Consider the following 20,304-nt stretch of genomic DNA (forward strand, 5'->3'; position numbering starts at 1 on the left):
ATTATGCCTGTAAGCTCCCCTTCTGCATATTACTTCTAGGATGTGACATGAGATTTTATTTTGCATGCATTAAAAATGTATCTAGCTCATACTTGTGCTGGGTATAGCGCTAAGTGTTAGGGCTGCAAAGGTAATAGGATATAGTTCTTTTTATCAAAGCACATATGCTCTCATGAGAAGGAGAGCCCTGTAAATAAGTGATTGCAATAGAATGTGATGTGGTACAACAAAGTGTGTGCAGTGTTATGGAACCAAGAAGAGGAAATATCCAACTTTGCTTCATTTTTGTCTGGAAACTGTCTTTACTTATTAGCTAGTTTATATAAACCCATGCAAATACATATGTTTCCCAGTTCTTTACTTGCCTGTGACTGCTACTGCTAATGATAATAATTGAAATTCATCAAACACTTACTATTGGTGGTGTGCTTAACACACACACATTCCTTTAGTCACTTTTGCCTCACTACCTTGTAGACATACCATTTTAGGCATTTTACTTGTTTATAGAATGCTCTCAACTTCACATCTGACAGGTTTTATTTTTTAATTTATTCTTTTTTAAAAGATTTTATTTATTTGAGAGAGAAAGCTAGCACACAAGCAGGGGGCGCAGCAGGCGGAGGGAGAAGTAGGCTCCCTGCTGAGCAAGGAACCCGATGTGGGGCTCCATCCCAGGACCTTGGGATCATGAACTGAACCGAAGGCAGACACTTAGCTGACTGAGCCACCCAGGTGTCCCCACATATGACAGATTTTGTAATACTCTTCCCATGTTTTATTACAAAAAGAAACAACTTACTAACACAAACTCTGCACACACACAAGCATATACATACATCCATCCTAAATTCTCACATGTTCATAATTATATTCTTATAATACTCTATGTATATTTTTTAAGTTAGATCATTGTGATTTAAGTAAAGATTTTAAATACCTATGGATTTAATTCATCACGCAAGGATTTGCATCTCCTGCAAAGATAATAGTACACTTAGGTTCTTATTTGTTTCACCTGAGGTACCATGCAGTGCCCATGTGGATAGTATCTCTCAGGCCTCCAGATGTTGTGACCTTCAGGCTGGGAGTAGATTGACTCTACTCTAAAGAGTGGATCAGGTGATATGTCTTCCTGCATCTTCTGTGGAGGAGGGCAGCCTGCCTCAAAGGGCAGACACCAATGAGAACAAGTGCACCCCAGTCCTCATCCATGACTGCCCTGGGATGGCCACGCACAGAACGGAGCTAATCTTCTAATGGCCACATGCAGAACTCGCTGTCATGCTGGTACCTTCCCTGTCAATCAGAGAGGGGCCACTCAGGCACAGCTCAGCTGTCAGATGGGACATCAGAAGCCCACATTTTGTTGCATGAAAATGGAAGACTGAAAGGGGGCTTTTCCTTCTACTCAACAAAGCTTTATGGGGTCACAGAAGGAGGACACGCCATTCTGCTATGACTGTGGATATCTACAGCTTCCCAGACAAATGGGTTTAGTCATTTACTGAGTACATCAATAAATTCAGTTTCCTCATACACTGAAGTCTGTGGTACAAAGAGGAAAACTAGAATAGGAAGAATACAGACAGACGGTCAAGCAGAGCTGTTAACCTCTCATTGTCATACTGCCTTTATCCCAGGTGCTTGGCCTTGGAGGCACTCCCAGGGAAAATCTACTCTTGTCATGATTTTTACCTCACTGCTTTGTCCTCTATCTCTGTTATCCTTCGTTGTTTCAGTTTGATTCCACAACCTCTGTACTTTACAAATGCAGGTAGAAATTTCCAGTTGGAAGGGGTTTTAAAGTGTGTGAAGCATTTAACTCATTTTCTGGATGGGGAACCTGAGAAATAGAGCCATCCTTAAATTTATCTCTGCCTAAATTGGCCTCTTGGAAGCTGTTGCATTTGGTTGCCTTTTGTATTAGCAGGGATGAGTAAAATAACACTTCCTCTGAGGGAATGGGCACTCCTCTGTGGGGTACCACTGAGTGGTAACAATAAACTTTTGCTGAAAGATCCTCTGCAGCTAGGCTGGACGATTCAAGAGCAGGTAGCAGATTGCCAGAGGACTAGAAAGGCTTCGAGAAAATTCCAGGTCATTGTTACTCCTCCTGCCCTCTTTTCTAACCCAAGCCAGAGAAGTCCGAAAGGATTATTCCATAGGCCAAGGGATAGTAATCATAATAGCAAGCTCTACCATATTTGAATATCCTCTGGGAGCTGGACGGTGCGTTAGGAGCTTCACAGTCATGTCACATCTAAACCTGCAATTTATATGTCAATTTCCAAGTGAGATCTCTGAGGCTCAAAGAATTTCTTTCCCCAAAATTCTTTGCTAATAAGTGCCAGAGCCAGTGTCTGAATATATATAGAGATTTTTTTTCCTTTTCTCTTTTCCCTGAGTTTTATAGTCTTCTGTCATGTGCCCCTGATTCCTTCTCTTCTTATTCTTTAAAATTTTCCCTTTATATATCAAGCCAAAAAACATATTAGGATAGGTAAACAAAACAAGGGTTCTAGGATGATAATCAAGACTACTCCAGGTCTTGCGCAGTGCATCTATGTTCAACAGCTGTTTATTGAACATTCGCTATAGGAATTCTGTTAAGAGCTGGGGATGAGGAAGCTACACTGAAGAAGGCATATTAACTCTGAAAGGGTATCTTTAGGTGGTGATTCCTATGAAATGATTACTGCTAACAATGCGGATTGCTGTGTGCTGTGATACAGGAGCAATCAGCACCAAGAGGAGAAGTCTCTAACCTGGAAGGAGAGTCTTAATTTCCTACACATTAGGTTCCCTAACTGTCAGACTGAAGCCATCTTTTCTCACTCTTAGAGGTATACAGATATTAATATTAAGATTAATATTCGACATTTTTGTTTCTGTTAAGAGGAAAATAGGTAAGAGCTAAAACCTATTTTATATCAAGATTCCATTCATTTTGTTTACCTTGAATAATTTCTAACCAGGGTAAATTGAGTTTTATGTACTTTCTTAGCAGAACACAGCCTCAAATATAGGTGTTCAAGTATGGATACTTAGCATAGACGTCTGAGGCCCGCAACTATTTTATGCAATTATTTAGTATTTATACTTGAAGTGTCTGCAAACTTCTGATTGAAAGGGGCTCATTCTGATACCTTTGTGATACCAAAATCAACCATGAACCGAGTATGACTAGATTAGGAGATATATCTCTTAATCTAGTCATATATATATATATATATATATATATATATATATAGTAGAGAATAAACATACCATTCTAGAGGAAAGTGGAACTTGGAGCTCAAGGACCCTAGTCTTATTGGACTTAAAGAAAAGGCAAACCTGTGTGTGCTGAGTGAACCAAACCCATTTCATGTGGTAGAATCCAGATGACATAAACTATTCCATGAAACACAAACACTAGTTAATTGCTTTTAAAATTTTGTACTATTGTCAGTGTCGACACGGGGAGATCACTGGCTAGCCAATGAGACAAGTGTACCAAAATTGAAGGTACAGAATTAGTGAAAGGGTAGTCCACTGCAGCTTAGGACACCAAAATGATAAACAAAGCATGCAAAAATTGAATTTCAATGAGTGTGGAGGCTTTTGCTTTTTTTCCTTTCTTTCTTTCTTTCTTTTTTTTTTTCTGAGAATGGAAAGCCTTTTGTCTTTTGAAACACAAGGTATTGTCTTAAGAGATAGACAATTCTAAATACTTATTCAAGGTGCAGCACATATCTGTACATTGCTGGCACCAGGTGGTGGATATGAAAAAGGGGGTGCAAAATAAAACCAGTTTAGTGTCTGAAAGTTTCTATGTTCATGAAATGAAAACATTTAATGATAGGAACAAAGATTACCCAAAGATCCATTCTGACCCACATTTGCATAGTGCTAAAGGATGATTTTTGGATCTCGTGGCATCCTGATGTGAACGTATGATACTTGTTATCATGTGATTTAGATGTTTTCATTATTCTTATTTGTGTCTCTTTCGAGTCCCTGTAAATTTAGCCTATATCAATCACTATGTCTGTTTCAGAGTAAAAACACAGACCATGGAAAGTAAGAGAGCTGTCCAAGTTCAAACACATCAGGGACAGACTTCCTACTCAGTACCGCTTGTTGACCAGTCTGTGGGCACCATGGTAGCCCGAGGAGGTCCCGGAATATCTTCGGGGTTGGTTTTTGAATGTGCCAAACTTTCCAAAGACGATGAACACTCAGTGCCTTTCTCCATGCGCTGCATTTTCTTTCTCTGTTCCATATAACAAAGATTTTTAGAAAACATTTTGTCCTATCATGTTTTAGTAGAATATGTTTTGTTTTTTGTTTTTAATCTGTTCAGGATAATTGAGAAAAGGACAGCATGAACATTATCTTTCAAACATAATGACAGCTACTTTATTTCTGAGAACAGAAGTCATTTTTTGCCTAAGTGACAGCCCAGTCAAACCTAAAAGTAAACCCTGCGGTTGCAGATCAAAGCATTCATTACAGCACAGTTGCATCGGTTAATAAAGAAGGCACTCCCTGGATTCAGCTTTATCTTTCAAAATGCAAAATACAGAATAATGAAACTGATCTGAATATCTATAAAAATCATCCATGTTCATCATTAAGAATTCTAAGAGATTTAAAGAAGGAAAGGTCCCTGGTAGGTCTACCCTGTGGGAAAGCCAGTGTTAATTAAGGTTGGAGAGCTTGACCCTGCAGTCATTTTTGTGTGTGTCTCTATTTACTTAGCAGAGAGTTTACTGTTTTTAGAATACCTCCCTGACTTTGCCTCTCAACGAACCCCTTCCCAGAGGCTGCTATAGCTTCCATTTAATGGGCTCACTAGGATCTGACACAGGACATGTTGTTACATTACATAATACAGATATTATATCCATAGACCTATTAACACATTATTATGTGTTACATGTATAAGTACATGTAACACATAATATTCTATAACTTTATTAATATGAATATCATACATATTTTATACCTTACATAATGCTTTTATAATTTTATATGTATAAATTTATATATAGACTTCTATGAATACATTGGATCTATAAAGGAGTTCTCAAGATACTTGTTTTTAGCTTCCTTTGTTCTGCCTCTGCCGTCTCTGCCGGCTCTGTTTTAGCAGTCATTATGTCTTTTATAATCTCAGTTGAGCCTTCTGTTTGTCTCTGGCGTGAGTGCTGCTGCCTGCTACCCGGAATGTTCTTCCTTTAGCAGTAGACCATAGCGGTTATGGGTTTGGTCTTTGAGACAGGCTTCTTGGGCTCAAATATGGGCATTGCCACTACCAGCCTAACCTTCCGCTGGTTCCATGACCTCTGTGTGCCTCATGTCCTCAGAGGTAAAATGACAGCCATATTAGTTCTTATGTGAAAGCCTTGTTGCTGGGAGAAAAATAGCCAACACATGGAAAGCATTTAGAATAAGGGCTTCACAAATAGTAAGAACCCCACTCGAATTAGGTAATAATTTTTTTTGGTATTAGCTAATAATTTTTAAGGATGCTACACAAATGCCAGTGGGGGTGGTAGTTACACTGAAAAAGCCATGCTTGCTTGGGGCAGTCTGCATTGAGTTTCAACTATACATAAGAAGTGAGGTTGAAAAATGACGTTAACTAGAAAAATCTACTAGGGAAGCTTTTCTCCCTCTCTCCTTTTCCTGTTTCTCCCATAAACCACCTATTTCTGCCCAAAGTTCGGTCAGCAGAAGACTTAAACATGGTGCTGGACCTCTTCACCCACTGTCAGATCAAGTGTAGGAGTGGGTTCGAGACACCTAGCTTTCATCTTTATTCCTTCTTCAAACCTCCTGGCTCTACTAACCAGTGCTGGCTTGTTTAATCAAACCCACATGGGCCATAGCATGTAGGAGGAACTCAGGTACTCAAGGGATGAAGTTATAATGCCTTACGTGGGACTTCTATGAATAACTTATTTTTAAAAGTTGGTCAGTATAGATTAGAAGTATAGAATAACTACTATATATAATCAACTCTGAGACAGGCCGACAGATAGATCATATTCTTTTAAGAATACTAATCCCAAAATGAGGGTCCCACTCCCATGACCTCATCTTAACCTAGTTCCTTCTCAACAGTCCCCACCTCCAAATATCATCACTCTGAGGGTTAGGGCTTCCATGTATAAATTTTGAGGGACGCATTTGGTCCATAGCAAACTTTAAGAGAGAAACAAAACTTTGTGTAATAGTTATACCAATGCCATTGGAGTAAATGACCTGAGGACTGCCAAAACCTAAGTCATACCATTCTTAATTTCTGTTAGTTAATAAAGAAACTCATTGGAACTCATTGAATACTTGACTTGAATATTTTGTGGCACTTTGTGTATTTTTTGCTAATGAAATGTTACAATAATTTCTATGTTTGGTATTTTATGTTTGGTAAAATCCTACTTCATAATAGTAGGAGTAATTTTGCCCTTACAAAAACTCATCTTGAAAACAAACAAGATATTTCTGTAGATGTCACTCTATTGTCAGCAGATTTTTTGAAGTGTCTATGCCTCTTGTCTTCAAAATTTATCTCCTCCCACTTATTCTTTCAGGCTTTTGTCCTCTCTACTCCTCTGAAACAGTTCATATAAAGATAACCAGTGACTTCCCTTTGCCAAATCTAATGATTGATTCTCAACTTTCTTGACTTGTCAGCAGCATTTGAAACATTTCATCAGTCGGTATTTCTTAAAACACTTTCTGCACTTGGCCCCCAGAATCCACACCTCCCTTAGTTGTTCTCATTGCTGGGACCCCTCTCAGCCTTCTTTGCTCCTGCTTCCTTATCTCCCTGACCTCTAAATGCCCTGCAGCTAGTTCCTGGATCCATTGTCCTGTTTATCTATAATCCCTCCCTAAATGATTTAATTCTGACTCAGACCTCACATAAATCAACAAGCCAGTAACTCCCACTTTTATCTTTCCCATCTGGACCTGTCCACTGAAACCCAGGATTAGATGCCCAACTGACTAATTTGACATCTCAGTTTGTCATCTCAACTGTCATCTCAATATGTCAGGTTACAGGACCCCCCATATTCAATGACTTCTCATGCTTTTATATTGAGAGATGGATGGACATACACACAGACAATGGACAGACCACATATTAAAATACAACTCTGACTCACAAATGACAGCAACTGGGAAACGACACCATGGCCTCTGAAGCAATCAGCCCCAAATGGTCGAAATTTGATCAATAACTGACAGCTTCCCTATTTTTTCTCCTCTTTTTCAAGTTAAGATCAACCAAAGAAACCAGATGTGATCCTGTAACTAGTCACATAGGATGCCTCACTTCTAGTCAGCCTGCCCACAGCTTCCCTGTACCAACAGCTTCTAGAGTCTGGGCACACCGGCAGCCTTCCCCTTCTTCCTATAAAGCTTTCCAGCTCCTCCGACTCCTCAGCCTGCCTTTGAGCCTCTGCCAAAGACAAGTGATGGTGACTGACTCCTTTGCTACCGCAAAGTTTGAATAGCCGCTGTGTTTTCATTCCATTGGGTAATCTTTGATTATTTACACAATATTTTACTCTGACTTAAACACAGAGTCCTCCCAGTGATCCTGAAAGTGCCACCTGATCTTCCCACCATCCACCCAACAACCACTTCTCTGGTCCCATGTCTTGCCCTCTCTTCCTTACTCAGTTTATTCAGGCTATTTGGCCCCCTGGCCATTCCTTATACACACCTGGCACTACTTGGTCTGAAGCCCTTTTCACTTGTTCATCCCTTTTCCTGGAATTCTCTTCTCTAAGTTATTCACAGAGGGCATCTGGTTACCACCTTACAATCTCAGCTCAGATGTGATTGATACGTTACTATGTAACACAGGCCCACCAGGATATATACCCTGCCCTAGTCACCCCTCCCCCATTCCCTTCAGCACACTCTACTCTCTTCATATAACTTGTTACTTCCTGATATACCATATATTCTTGTATATTTGTTTATTTTGTTCCTCTTCCCCATCCCAACTAGAATGAAAACTGCCTAAAACCAGGGATTTTGTTCACTTCCATATACCCTCTGCCTAGTAGACATGTCTGGCAAGTACAAGTCACCCAATCAATGTTTGACAAATGAATAATTAGTTGTAAAATCTTATAACCACCCTTTTTTTTTTGATGGTACCATTTTTTATGTTGATCTATCAGTCAGAATCTCAGAAGAAAACAAATGACATACTTGATTTTTTTAGTGTAATAATTTAAACTTAAATTAAGTAATTTTAAAAGAATGCAATAATATAACTGTTTACAAAGGTGAGCGCAAAGATTGGGAAACCACCAGGCATGGTAAAGGCTAGTAAGTTAAAGGCTAGTAAGAGTACGGACCATTACTACCCCTAGACCTGAGGCAAGGGAAGAAATTAGCTGAGCCCAGAGAGTGAACTAGAAAGGCCAGTGGGCACCATGACTGTTATTTGGGGGAAAGGGTACGGTCAGTCCTGAACCTGGAAGGAGCCAGAGGAATGAATGGCGCAGACCTCATTCTCCTCTTGACCTCCTGCCTGTGCTCCCCTTTGGCTGACCCATTGGGAAGCCAGAGCACAAGGGAAACCTTTGATGTAGTTCACATTCATCAGCTCCTGGGGCACAGGGCAGGGTGGAGAGGATGGAACATGTACCCCAAGCGCCTATGTCTTATTCCAACAGTCTTTTATAATCATCAAAAGCAGTGTGGCTTACTGCTTTAAAAATAACTGTGAAGCATTTTCTATGCGTATGTGAGACTGTCAGTGAAACAGACTCCTAGTCACCAAAGTATCTGTTTGGGGGTTATCATGTCAACTTACTGAACTGAATGTTTCCCTAAAAACCCAGTTTTACACAGAGCTATATTTTTCACCAATTTAATTATCCTGTTTTTATTATTTAGCAAGCTTTTCAACTACCTTAAAAATGAATCAGAGAATTACTGTATAAATATAATGTTGTATACTACGTTGTTATTGTTATTTTTCTAGGGAAGGAAGGAAGCCACAGATATGTTCCTTATAGCTGACTAATAGATTTACAAATTCTAAAGGAACTGCAGTTTAAAAAAAAAACAAGCAAACAAAAAAAAATCAAATGTTGAACAATGTATTACTGTGTTTTTAAGCATTAATCATTCAAAAGGAACACATTTGAGGTAAAGAGTAGAAGAACAGATTTTACAAGGTCTGAATTTTTATTTTGACTCAACCAGTAAGAGGCCTTGGCAAGTTAAGTTCAACTCTCTGCACCTGAGTTTCTTCATCTGTAAAGTACAAGGTGGGACAAGGTGACTTCGACATCTCTTCAGCCTCTAAAATTTGACTACACCACTGGGAGGTGGTGACCTGTGTCAAGAGAACAAAGTTGCATGTCAGCAGCACTGATTGAGAAAAAACCAGTTACTAGAGATAAAAGTAATGTTAGGCTTTATCGCCAGGTCAAGAATTCTCTGGCCCAGAGCCTGCATGCTTTAGACCTACCGTTGCTCCCCTCTTCTCCTCCTTCCCGTCACACTGCGTTATTCTAAAAGAATATGCAAGGGGGGAAAGTTCATTGTTAGAGCAATTTTACTTTGCGTAGGATTATTAGAAACTCAGACAAAAATAATAGTAGCTGTGATTGTGTTTTCTCCTTAGAGTCAACTGTATATATTCCCCAGTCCGAATACTCTGTTGAAGAAGATGTCGGTGAGCTGTTCATTCCCATCCGGAGAAGTGGAGACGTGAGCCAGGAGCTGATGGTGGTCTGTTACACACAACAAGGTAGCTCGATTTACCAAAGAACTAAACTGTCCCCCCAAGATGTGTATATAAGACTCTTTGACATGTTGGAACCATAAAATTACGCCTTGAAGGGTATGCTTTATTATTACAGTTTTCATAAAATACAAAAAAGCACTTATCCAGAAGTCTTCCTTCACTATTGTATCTCTGAGGAGGAAAAAAAGCAATTACTAGAGATAAGAGGGCCTAGAAGCATTACTGTTACCAAAACATACGTGATTTGTGTGGTTACTTATTCTAATACTCAAAGCTGTTTGGACTGCAAGAAATTGAAGTTTCCTTTCCTCACCCAAACCAAATCATGTAGAAGAGGGTTATATATTTTTTTTAAGGGGTGGGGGTGGGGCAAAGAAATACATATCTAAGGAAAAGAAACTAATTTCAAAGTAGTTTGAAACTCTGAATTTCAAAATATTTCTTTTACTCATTGGGTAAACCTCCTCTGAATTTCAAGATATTTCTTTTGCTCACTGGGTAAGCCTCCTCTAAAAGGTGATTTTATGTAACATCAAATTAAAATTAATATATAATATTCATTAATAGACCAAATATCTTTCTAAGAAACAGGTAGATTTTCTAAGAATGTAAAAGACGAGGTCATATTGGCAGTTGATATCTGAGCAGACATTCGTGAAAATTCCCATTAATGTATTTATATGAATTGAAAGGCAGTAAAGAATTGTGGTCAGAAACACAGACTTTAGGGCCCACCTTGGGCCCTGGGTCCCAGAGCAGGTAGTTTAACCTCTGTAAACCTCCAGTGTGTAACCCCCAATAGACTGTTGAGAGGATTAAGCAGGTAATGCATGGAAAGCACTTGGCACTTTGCCTGCACCCAGTAAGCACAGGAATACAAGGAGCTATTATTTTGTAATATTGTGTTCTTCTGAAAGACCAGTGGCAGGAAGTAGAGAAGAAAACACTTGAAATGTAATATTCTTTGTATGTTTGAAACCACTATGAAGGTGCCTCATGATGCTACAACAGTATGTAGGCACTATTGCAATTGCCAGAGAGGTTCAGATATACAAATTGACCACGAAGATGTTGCATGTTCTACATAAACATCATTTGGATTCTCTACCCCCAGGCACGGCAGGTGGAACTGTGCCCACATCAGTGCTGTCCTATTCAGATTACATATCCAGGCCGGAGGACCACACCAGTGTTATCCGCTTTGACAGAGATGAGCGCGAGAAAATGTGTCGCATCATTGTTATTGACGACTCCTTGTATGAAGAAGAGGAAACATTCCATGTCCTTCTGAGCATGCCCATGGGTGGGAGGATTGGATCGGAGTTCCCAGCAGCTCAGATTAAGATCATCCCTGACAAAGACGATGGTAAGTACTAATTTATTTGAAAATTATTCTGCCTATTCTACAGGCAGACCATCAGGCACAACTTGTAACAGATAAATGAGAGTATAAAAGAATTATAGCAGGCATGTGCATTTTATATTTGGTTTTATAGTGTATTAAGTTTCAAAGTTGGCTGCATCAGTTTGTCTGTCTTGATTCAATATTTTTAAAAGGCAAAAGTCACACTTATGTATGTTTTTTTCCTCCATACAGTTTTCTTTTACAATGCCATTTACCATTACGTGATTAAATTTTTCCAATTTCATGAGGAAGAATAGAAGCAATTGTAATCGATTTATTTCCTTTTTGTTTAATTTGTTTTGCTTTTAAAAGCTTATATTTTACAATGTTAATCTCAGTATTTGAACTTGGTTAACAAAGAAACCCATCTGACAAGACTGTTAAACTAATAACTAGAAAAATAATAAATGTGTGGAAAATGAATTTTTTAAAAAAATGTGTGGAAAATGAAATCCAACAGGCAGCTCCCTGCTCCCAAAAGGAGGTGGGTTTATTCTAGACCACTCTTCCTGTGGGAAACTCAATTACCATAAAATAATCCCACTTTCAGAATAGAAGGGAGTATAATGGTGTTAATCTTCTCAGCTCAAAAAATAGTTTGCGCCTGAAAGAGCTCCTGGTTGGCTCAGTCAGAACAGCCTGTGACTCGATCTTGGGGTTGTGAGTTAAAGCCCCACATTGGGTGCTGAGATTACTTAAAAAAATAAAACCTTAAAAAAAAGAAAAGAAAAAAGAAATAGCTTGTGCCTTAAGAAAAGAAAATAAATGCAAAAGTACAAAAGACAGAGACAACAGAAAACACTCTATTTGTTTCATCTGACTAATCTTTATCCTTACCACTTACCTGACTTTCAAAGCCAGAAAGTCTCTTCAAGTAAGAGAGTTGGTGTCCTTTAGCCAAGAAGAATCTCCCACATCCATTATGTACTCCCCAACATACTATAGTTGACCTTAATTGCCAGAACTTGGCAAGAGGTCTTTCTGTTTCACTGTTGAAAGTCATCTTAATCCATCTACCATATACTTCTCTGCACAAATATCATGAAGAGAAATAAGGAAACAAAAATGTTTTTTCTCGTCTTCCATGAATCAAAATGTCTCTACGGTGCGTATTTGCTTCTATAAGCCATTAATCTCCCGGCATTAGGTCAAAGCACTTTGGTTTGGAATCTTTGTTTTTTATTGAGTCACTCAACTTTCACTGATATCCTACATTAGGCATGACATGGTGATTGATTGGACAGGAAAGTCTGAAGAATAATGTTTGGGCTTCTAGCTAGGGCAGTTGAGTTCACAGTGGTCCAGTTCACCGTGCTAAGGAGAATGGGGAAGAATACGTTTAGGGATGAAACAATGACTTCATTTAGAACATGTTAGTTTCAATGGCCTGCATGCTTTCAAAGTGCTGGACATGGAGTAGGAAATTGGAGATATGGGTTTGGAGATTAGAATGAACATAGTCGTACACTAGAGACATTGTTGCATACTATCTCTGTTGATAATAATAAAATCACTGGAGAAGATAAAATTGCTTTAGAGGAAATGCAAATTAATCCTCATATGATTTATAATATGGGCATATTCTACTCAATTCTCTTATTTTAAAAAACAGTGTATTTCATGAATGCTAAGGAGACAATACGAAATGATGAAGAGGAAGGTAGTCACTACAAGGGTAGAAATTCCAGTAAAGAAAGTGCTAGAAAGAATCTAAGAATCAAGCACATTTCAGTGTCTAAGTGCTGTAAAGCATTATAAATTGGTAATATCTCACATGCAATAAGCTAAGTCATTATCTTAATTTTTTTTGCCTGTTCAAAATTTTTAACAAGTCTATTTGAGGGATTTTTTTTCAACATGTAAATATTTCAGTCAGTTTTTAAAATGAAACCCAAAGCTTATTTAAGAGGAGTTTGCTTTGTGGTCATCTCTGTTGGAATACTTCATCTTACTAGCTGTCTGGTCAGATTTTACTCATGTCTCTAATACTTCATCAGTAAAATGGGGATACTAATTTTACCTATGTTTTAGTCATTTTAGAAGTTGATATCTTATAAGTGTGTTTTGCTTGTCACATACATAGTTTATAAATTTAAACAATATTGCTAGCCATAAAGAACTTTCATCATCGAGAGAGGAAGAATGCTGGTTTATAAGGAAAAAGTCAAATTTCATACATGTGCAAATTACTGAAACATACAAACAGTTGTCCCTTCTGAACACTTATAGGTACCAGGAACTTTACATGAATTACCCAATTAAGTCTCAAAACCATGCTATGGAGTAGGTAGGTATCTCCTCTCCTCAGCAAATGGGAAAACTGGATTTAGTCTAAGAAAAGTGCTTAAGATCATACAGATGTAAAGTGTTGGATATATGTCCTAAATTTTGGTCTATTACACTCAGATTTGATGTGCTTCATCAGTAGGCTTTAATGACTCCTGACACTCATCAAGGAGATTAAAATATAAGCAATACCTAATGACAATTGTCATAGCATCTAGAAAAGAATAAATATAGGTCCACACTGATAGGGAGGGGAAATGTATGGTTTCTGAGGGTGGCCTACCTTTCAGTCACTAAAAGTTATGTAATTGGAGTAGGGAAGATGTTCAAGCCTATTACGTAATCTGGATGAAATATTCCTCCTGGTGTAGCACTCTTTGCTCTGATTGCTGGGTCTGTTTCTGTGATAATGGTTATATCAGATGACAAATCATCTGTCCATTCCCTGACTAGTAAGAAATAAATTCTTTGTGACTTTGTAACTCAGAGCAATTGGAATTTTAAAAAAGTAAATTGATTCTCCAAAGCTATATTATTCCTCAGTGAAGCAATGGGATGATGTTTCTGTGCTTACATAGGAGAAGATCAAAACCTAGACCACAAGTGACTCTTCCAAGGCCCCAGTATCAGAAGATCTCACCCGGGACCAAGAGTTTTCTCTGTGCAGACTGTCAGGGGTGTGAGAGTAGAAAGGGGCTCAAAGAGCAGAAATACACCTGGCCAAATCTGTTTAGAATCTTTAAGAAACAGCTAAAGCCGGGGCGCCTGGGTGGCTCAGTGGGTTAAGCCACTGCCTTTGGCTCAGGTCATGATCTCAGGGTCCTGGGATCGAGTCCCGCATCGGGCTCTCTGCTTAGCAGGGAGCCTGCTTCCCTCTCTCTCTCTCTCTGCCTGCCTCTCCATCTACTTGTGATTTCTCTCTGTCAAATAAATAAATAAAATCTTAAAAAAAAAAAAAAAAGAAAGAAACAGCTAAAGCCTTCATTGTGTTTGGAAAAGACTGCCACATGAGCTACACCCTAATGTAAGAACAATGCTGTCATTTTGGGCGGCTCTGGACATCCTCCATTACTATCTCCAATCCTCAGTACTTCAGTAATGGTTATGGCCTCTCTTTGCCAGGAAGAGTATAAAGTCAGGGCTAAACATATTTCACTAATCTTCACTGTCAATCTGTGGAAGGTAATTAAGGAACGTTCGAGCTGAATCCATTTTCTGCTTTTGTGGCAGCAACCCACAGGGGTTTTAGCTGAAGTGGCTGGCTTCCTTGACCACCCTGAACAAATTACCATTCTAGATATGAGCCAGGGACATGTAAGAGGCAGCACGGTGAGCCCTATGGTAAATGTAACTCAACTGAGTGCCGTTCAGAAGCTTACGGACATCAGAAAAGCTCTCTCACAGCAGGACTACTTTAGAGGAGAAAAACATTTCTAATACTAGGAAAATACATCGTGCTATGGTGTGTGGGCGAAATATGTTTTATTCATTTGTGCTGAGCTGAAAAACCTGGTCATCATCCTTTTTTCTGTTTGAATACCGTTATTTACATTAGGGTAAGCTCCCAATTAAGTAAAGCTAGGCCAGTCATTGGAAGGAACGGCCAAATTCAATTAAAGTAATAGCTGGACAAAACAAAGTTACATTCTGATTTAGTGTGCTTGAGTTAGAACAATACTAAAAATCAAGGTACAGGAAAATGAGTCTCTAGCTGCTTAGAATATTAATTCATTGCAGCCATTAGCAGACTATTTGAAATAGCTGGTGACGCTGAGGATTTAGTGAATGCCAATGGATGTTCAGTGCATGAAAGGTATTGCTGGAGTACACTGGATGGTAAAGATTATACCAGGTGTTCCCCATGGCTAGGATTCTAGATATAATGTTGTAGATATTCTACACTTGGAAAACAACAATAACATAAAATAATATATGAAATATTCTGCCATCTAAAAAAAATTGAATCCCACATATCATACAGAGCAAATATTTGTTGTGTGTTTACAAAGAGTAATGAGATGATAGGTAGAGGCTACAGAGACATTTAAGACATAGGCCAGAACCTCACAATGCATACAGTCTATTTGGGAGGAAAAAAACTAAGTGCATAAAAGGTTAAATGAGAATCATTTCATTTCAGTCATAATTTGAAACAGTAAAAGGGAAACTAAGAAGGAAGTTGGGATTAAACACAAGTGCATGATCACTCTGTGTGTCAGAGGAGAAGCAGAGGAACTTGAACAGCAGGGAAGGATTCAGGTAAATGGAGAACAGAACAAAGTATTCCAGGATTACATGAGTGAATACTTGAGGGAAGGCACGGGTCTGAGAGAAGCAGACAATCCAGTTGGGCCAGATTGCCTTTCTGAGGAAGGTTGAGTGCTCAAGTCCTTGAATTGGCTCTTGGACCTGGGTTGTAGATCCACTTTGCTATTTTCTAGCCAAGGAATCTTAACCAATCCACTTTTCTTCTTCAGTCTGTTTTCCTCACTGAAACATGAGCATATTATCGCCTAAATTTTCTACCTCTCTCAGAACTTTTGTAAGGACCGAACATGAGCTATACAAAAGCACTTTAAAACCTAGCTAAAGAAGAGAAAAGTGGGCCTCATGAGCAGTAGAGTCTGAGAGATTGAAGCATATCGTGGGTGCCATTGAATGTGATAAGGAGTTCCAAATGTATTAGGTAGGGAGCACTTGGAAGTGTTTGAGTGAGAGAGTGCAACAGTCAGAGCTGTATTGGGAAGTTATTAATTAGGTAGCCATGTAAGTGAACACGAATAGAACCGAAATTGTAGAGTGAGATTTTGAGACTGGCAAGGAAGCAGCGCACTGCTACAAATACGCACTCTGACTTGGATCTCATGCAGGCAGGAAGGAGGAGGGGATTTTACAATGTATGTTTCTGAAAACCTGTGTGTGTGCTGGACAGGTTCACAGAAGGGAAGGTACCATTCACTGTAAGAGGTTAGGCGAGGGGACCAGCCAAGGGAAAGGAGATTGGAAGAAGGGGAAAAGTTATTTAAACAGGTCAAGTTCAAGTTAGCTATGGGTTCATGCCAGTGAAACCGGGTAATAGGCCTCCATTATTATGGAACTGACTAGAGCTAGGGATTTGTGTTAAATGCACAGTTGCACACCTGATGGTGACAACTGAAAGCAGTAGGATGCATGAGACCCAGAAGAAAAAGAGGAGAGGGTAAAAGGGTAAATCACTGTGCAGTACAATTTCACACATATTTCCAATAAATCAGGTATATAAAGTAGAATAACTAAAGGTTATTAGAATAAATATCTATTAAATATTAATATACAGATTTGAGAGCTGTCAGTTGCAAATAAATCATTAAATATTATTTATTATATAACAAGGAAACTATGGGAATATGCAAAATGAAGCACATTATTGGAGTTGCCAAACAATCAGTACACTTTTGGGCCCTTTCAACTGGTTTTAAACATTGCCTCTTTCTAAAATAACTAACACTGGGGCACTGGTTGGCTCAATTTGGTTAAGGTTCTGAATCTTAGTTTCAGCTCAAGTTATGATTGCTGAGTCGTGAGATCGAGCCCCACGTCTGGCTACACACTCACAGGGAGTCTGCTAAGATTCTTTCACTTTGCCCCTCGCCCTCTCTAAAATAAATAAATCTTAAAAAAATAAAAATAGAATAGCTAATATTAAAATAGTGTGCTTTTGTTCCATCATGTTATTCAGATTTTCAGTTAAATTTAAGCCATTTTATGGTAAAAAAAAGTTACTTCATACCATTTTTTGAAATTATAACAGTTTCAGGAGGGGGTAGTACAAAATTACAGGCTTAATTCATAATTAACAAACTCATGCGTGGGAGAGGGTAACAATAAGAGCATTTGTAGATATGAATGAGTGAGTCATTCACTAAATCTGTGTAGTAAGGTCCAGAGAAGTGAGACTTCCCAGGTTTGATCTTTGGGAGGACCCTCCCGATCTCCTCTTCCTGGTCCTGTCTACCTATTTGTGAACTTGGTTGGCCCCAGTCCCCAGCAGCCCAGCTGTAAACAGGGAGCCACTCCACAGTAGGCTGAGGTCAGGGGCATGTATTAAAATCAGGCAAATGAGCTCGAGTCCGAAGGGAGTTCATTAGCAATAGGAGTACATTTGATTCAACCGGTTATGGTCAGTAGCTCTAAAGGACCTTGCTGCTATGCTGCTGTGAACTCCCTTAGTCTTCTGAAAACTGTTGACACGGTGCACTACTCGCAGCAGGAAAGGCATGGAGAGCTTTGTTCCAGTGCACACCCGCACACTTGGCAAGCAGCCACTTGAATCTCTCCCGCTAGGCACATGAAAACATTCACCGCTGCTACCAGAAAAGGCAGAGGCTCCAGAGCTCTTTAGGAGACCAGCTAACCATTTTGTATAATTTATACTGAAGAATGACCTTGTGGCCCCCAAGAAAGTGAGCACAGGGAACTGGCCAGGATACAGGGCCAGTCCACCCAAGAATAAGCTCTTACATTCATGGGGTCTAAATTTGCAGGCATGTCGTTGGCTAGGGTGGTTCTAAGACATTAAGATTGTGATATTGAGGGCCACCCGCGTGGCTCAGTGGGTTAAGCCTCTGCCTTCGGCTCAGGTGACACAAGCATCATCTTTGGTGTATTAAGTCTTTTGCTTGAATTATATCGTTTCACACACAGACACACAAACTCTGAGCAAGGTTTTATGATGCCTTAGTGTCATCCTTTGTGAGTGGTTAGATAATTTGCTCAGGGTCACATAGCTGGTAAGCACTGGGCTAAGTGGACAGGAGGGACCATGACTCTAACCGTTAGGCTGCCTTCTGATTCTATGCTGTTCTACTTAAAGATAGTAGGAGGTATCCTAATAGAGAACTTGACTAGACGATATAATCTATATACTTCTATATACATATAGCCCCCCCAAATCCTAGATTAATTAAAATGCTGACAGTTACAGGCTTTAGGCGTAAACTCTGTACATAAACTATTCAGGTTCACCTGTTACAAATTTGAATTCTAAGGATCATTAGGAAAGCACAGTAGTGTCTTCTGGTACTTCAGCTGGACAAGGAGCAACATTGATTTTTTTCCTCATCATTTAGCAATTTGCCCACTTCTTAAAGGATCAGATTCGGGCTGTCTTTTCAAATCCTTATGGGTGAATGCCATCTTGTGTTTGTTCTGTCTTGTTCATGGTAACACCAAATGCCTGACTCTCATCTCTTCCACATAGGAAAGTGGGTGCTGGCTGGGTAATACTATCTTGTAGACATCAAAGGGTAACTGTTGCTGATTTATTATCACTAAAACCCTGGAAGTAGATCACTAAATCTTTGTAGAAACCTCAGGATCTCAGTCACAGATGAATTCCATTTTAGTGCTAAAAATCACATAAATCTGAAAAGTGACTTCTCACATACTAGACTTAGAGATTTTTGTGAGGTTAAAATTATTAAAAGAGGTGTTAAAGTAAAAACAATAAAAACATAAGAGCTTGAGTAATTAGAAAAGATCTTTTAATAAATGTAATTGTTAGCATCTGATATTGTAAATTATTTGCCAGAAACAGCTATAGCTTGGCTGAAGACAGAATTTCAAAGCCTTGACCTTCACATCCCATGATGTAAGGAGAGGCCAGAGTCTGTAAAATACAATGAACTTAACACAGGCATGATGATTTATTCACCAAGTCCAGACAAGGCATATGTATCTGGTCTGTTGTGGAAAACACACACTTCAAAATTTCTGTTATTAAATGGACAATATCATCTCCATTTATGGTATTAGAAGGAAAAAATAAGAAAAAAATTCGGAATGTATGTACTATTTTCGGACACTGTTGATCTACCGGTTCATTGGTCACCGTAAAAATGTCAATCTTGTTCATTTGCTTCTTTATAAAACCTGTCACCATCCAGAAGCAGTTCTCCTGGAATTAGGGCTCCTTACCCTGTGGCCAGGTTCTCTGTGTACCTTCCGGGACACACGCTACAGGAGCAAACAGATTCAGCATGGCGAACTATAAGACCAGGCTCCCCATGTAATGGGAGCTTTCAAAGGAACATCCAGTGTGGCTTCCGTTCTGGAAAGGCCAGGTCTCCTCCACACAAAGAGCTGAGAAGCCTGAGTCATGCGAGTTGGCAGCTCACAAATTGATGTGCATTATCACATGCCCCCTTAGGCTGTGACAATCTCTCAATTGCACAGTTTGGAACGAGCCGAGTCACAGTACAGATCAGCAGTTGCCAAGTTGAAACACAGTCTTATGAAAAGAAACTAAATAGTTGGTAGAGCTTTATTAGCGGGTACTCTTTTAAAAAGTCTGAATAGTCAGAATATAGGCATTGTGAGAGAAAAAGAGCTCTCTTTTTACACCTCCTCAGACTGCAGTATATCTCAGCTTCAATTTCCTTGAGGGTGTTTCACCAACAGTCTGTCACACTCCCAGGAAGTATGCCACAGAGTCAAAGCTCTGGGCTCAAAATGCCAACAAGAAGCTCATTCTTTTCTCCTTCTTCTCCCCTTCCTCCTCCACCTCCTCCTTCTTCTTCGTTTTCTCCTCCTGCTTTCCCTCTAGAATCACACCTCTTTAGAGGGATAGCTTTCAAGACCACACTGATTGCCAGGGAAAGCTTGAAAAAGCCAAAGCCAGGGAGGGTTCTTCATGTCCTCACTGCTGCAAGGGGATATCTTACAAGACACGATTATAAATAGGGCAGGTGTTCACTTTACTCCTTGCAGGTCGAGAGTGCATGGTGTGTGGCTCAGTGAACTGATGAAATGCTGTCTACACTATGCCTCAGGGTTGAAAGAGACACAGAATGTTTTAAAC

The 20,304-nt window shown here is 39.3% G+C and overlaps 1 protein-coding gene across 1 annotated transcript in view; it reads left to right on the forward strand.

Moving 5' to 3' along the window:
* Positions 1-20,304, forward strand: part of FREM2 (FRAS1 related extracellular matrix 2) — a 159,809-nt gene that overhangs the window by 81,826 nt on the left and 57,679 nt on the right. Inside the window, exons 5-6 of the mRNA XM_004779525.3 lie at positions 9,653-9,778; positions 10,890-11,141. Coding sequence (XP_004779582.1) covers positions 9,653-9,778; positions 10,890-11,141 — 378 coding nt within the window. The remainder of the gene's footprint in view (positions 1-9,652; positions 9,779-10,889; positions 11,142-20,304) is intronic.

Source organism: Mustela putorius, unplaced genomic scaffold (genome assembly GCF_011764305.1).
Source record: "Mustela putorius furo isolate JIRA1106 unplaced genomic scaffold, ASM1176430v1.1 tig00003942_pilon_pilon_pilon, whole genome shotgun sequence".
NCBI lineage: Eukaryota > Metazoa > Chordata > Mammalia > Carnivora > Mustelidae > Mustela > Mustela putorius.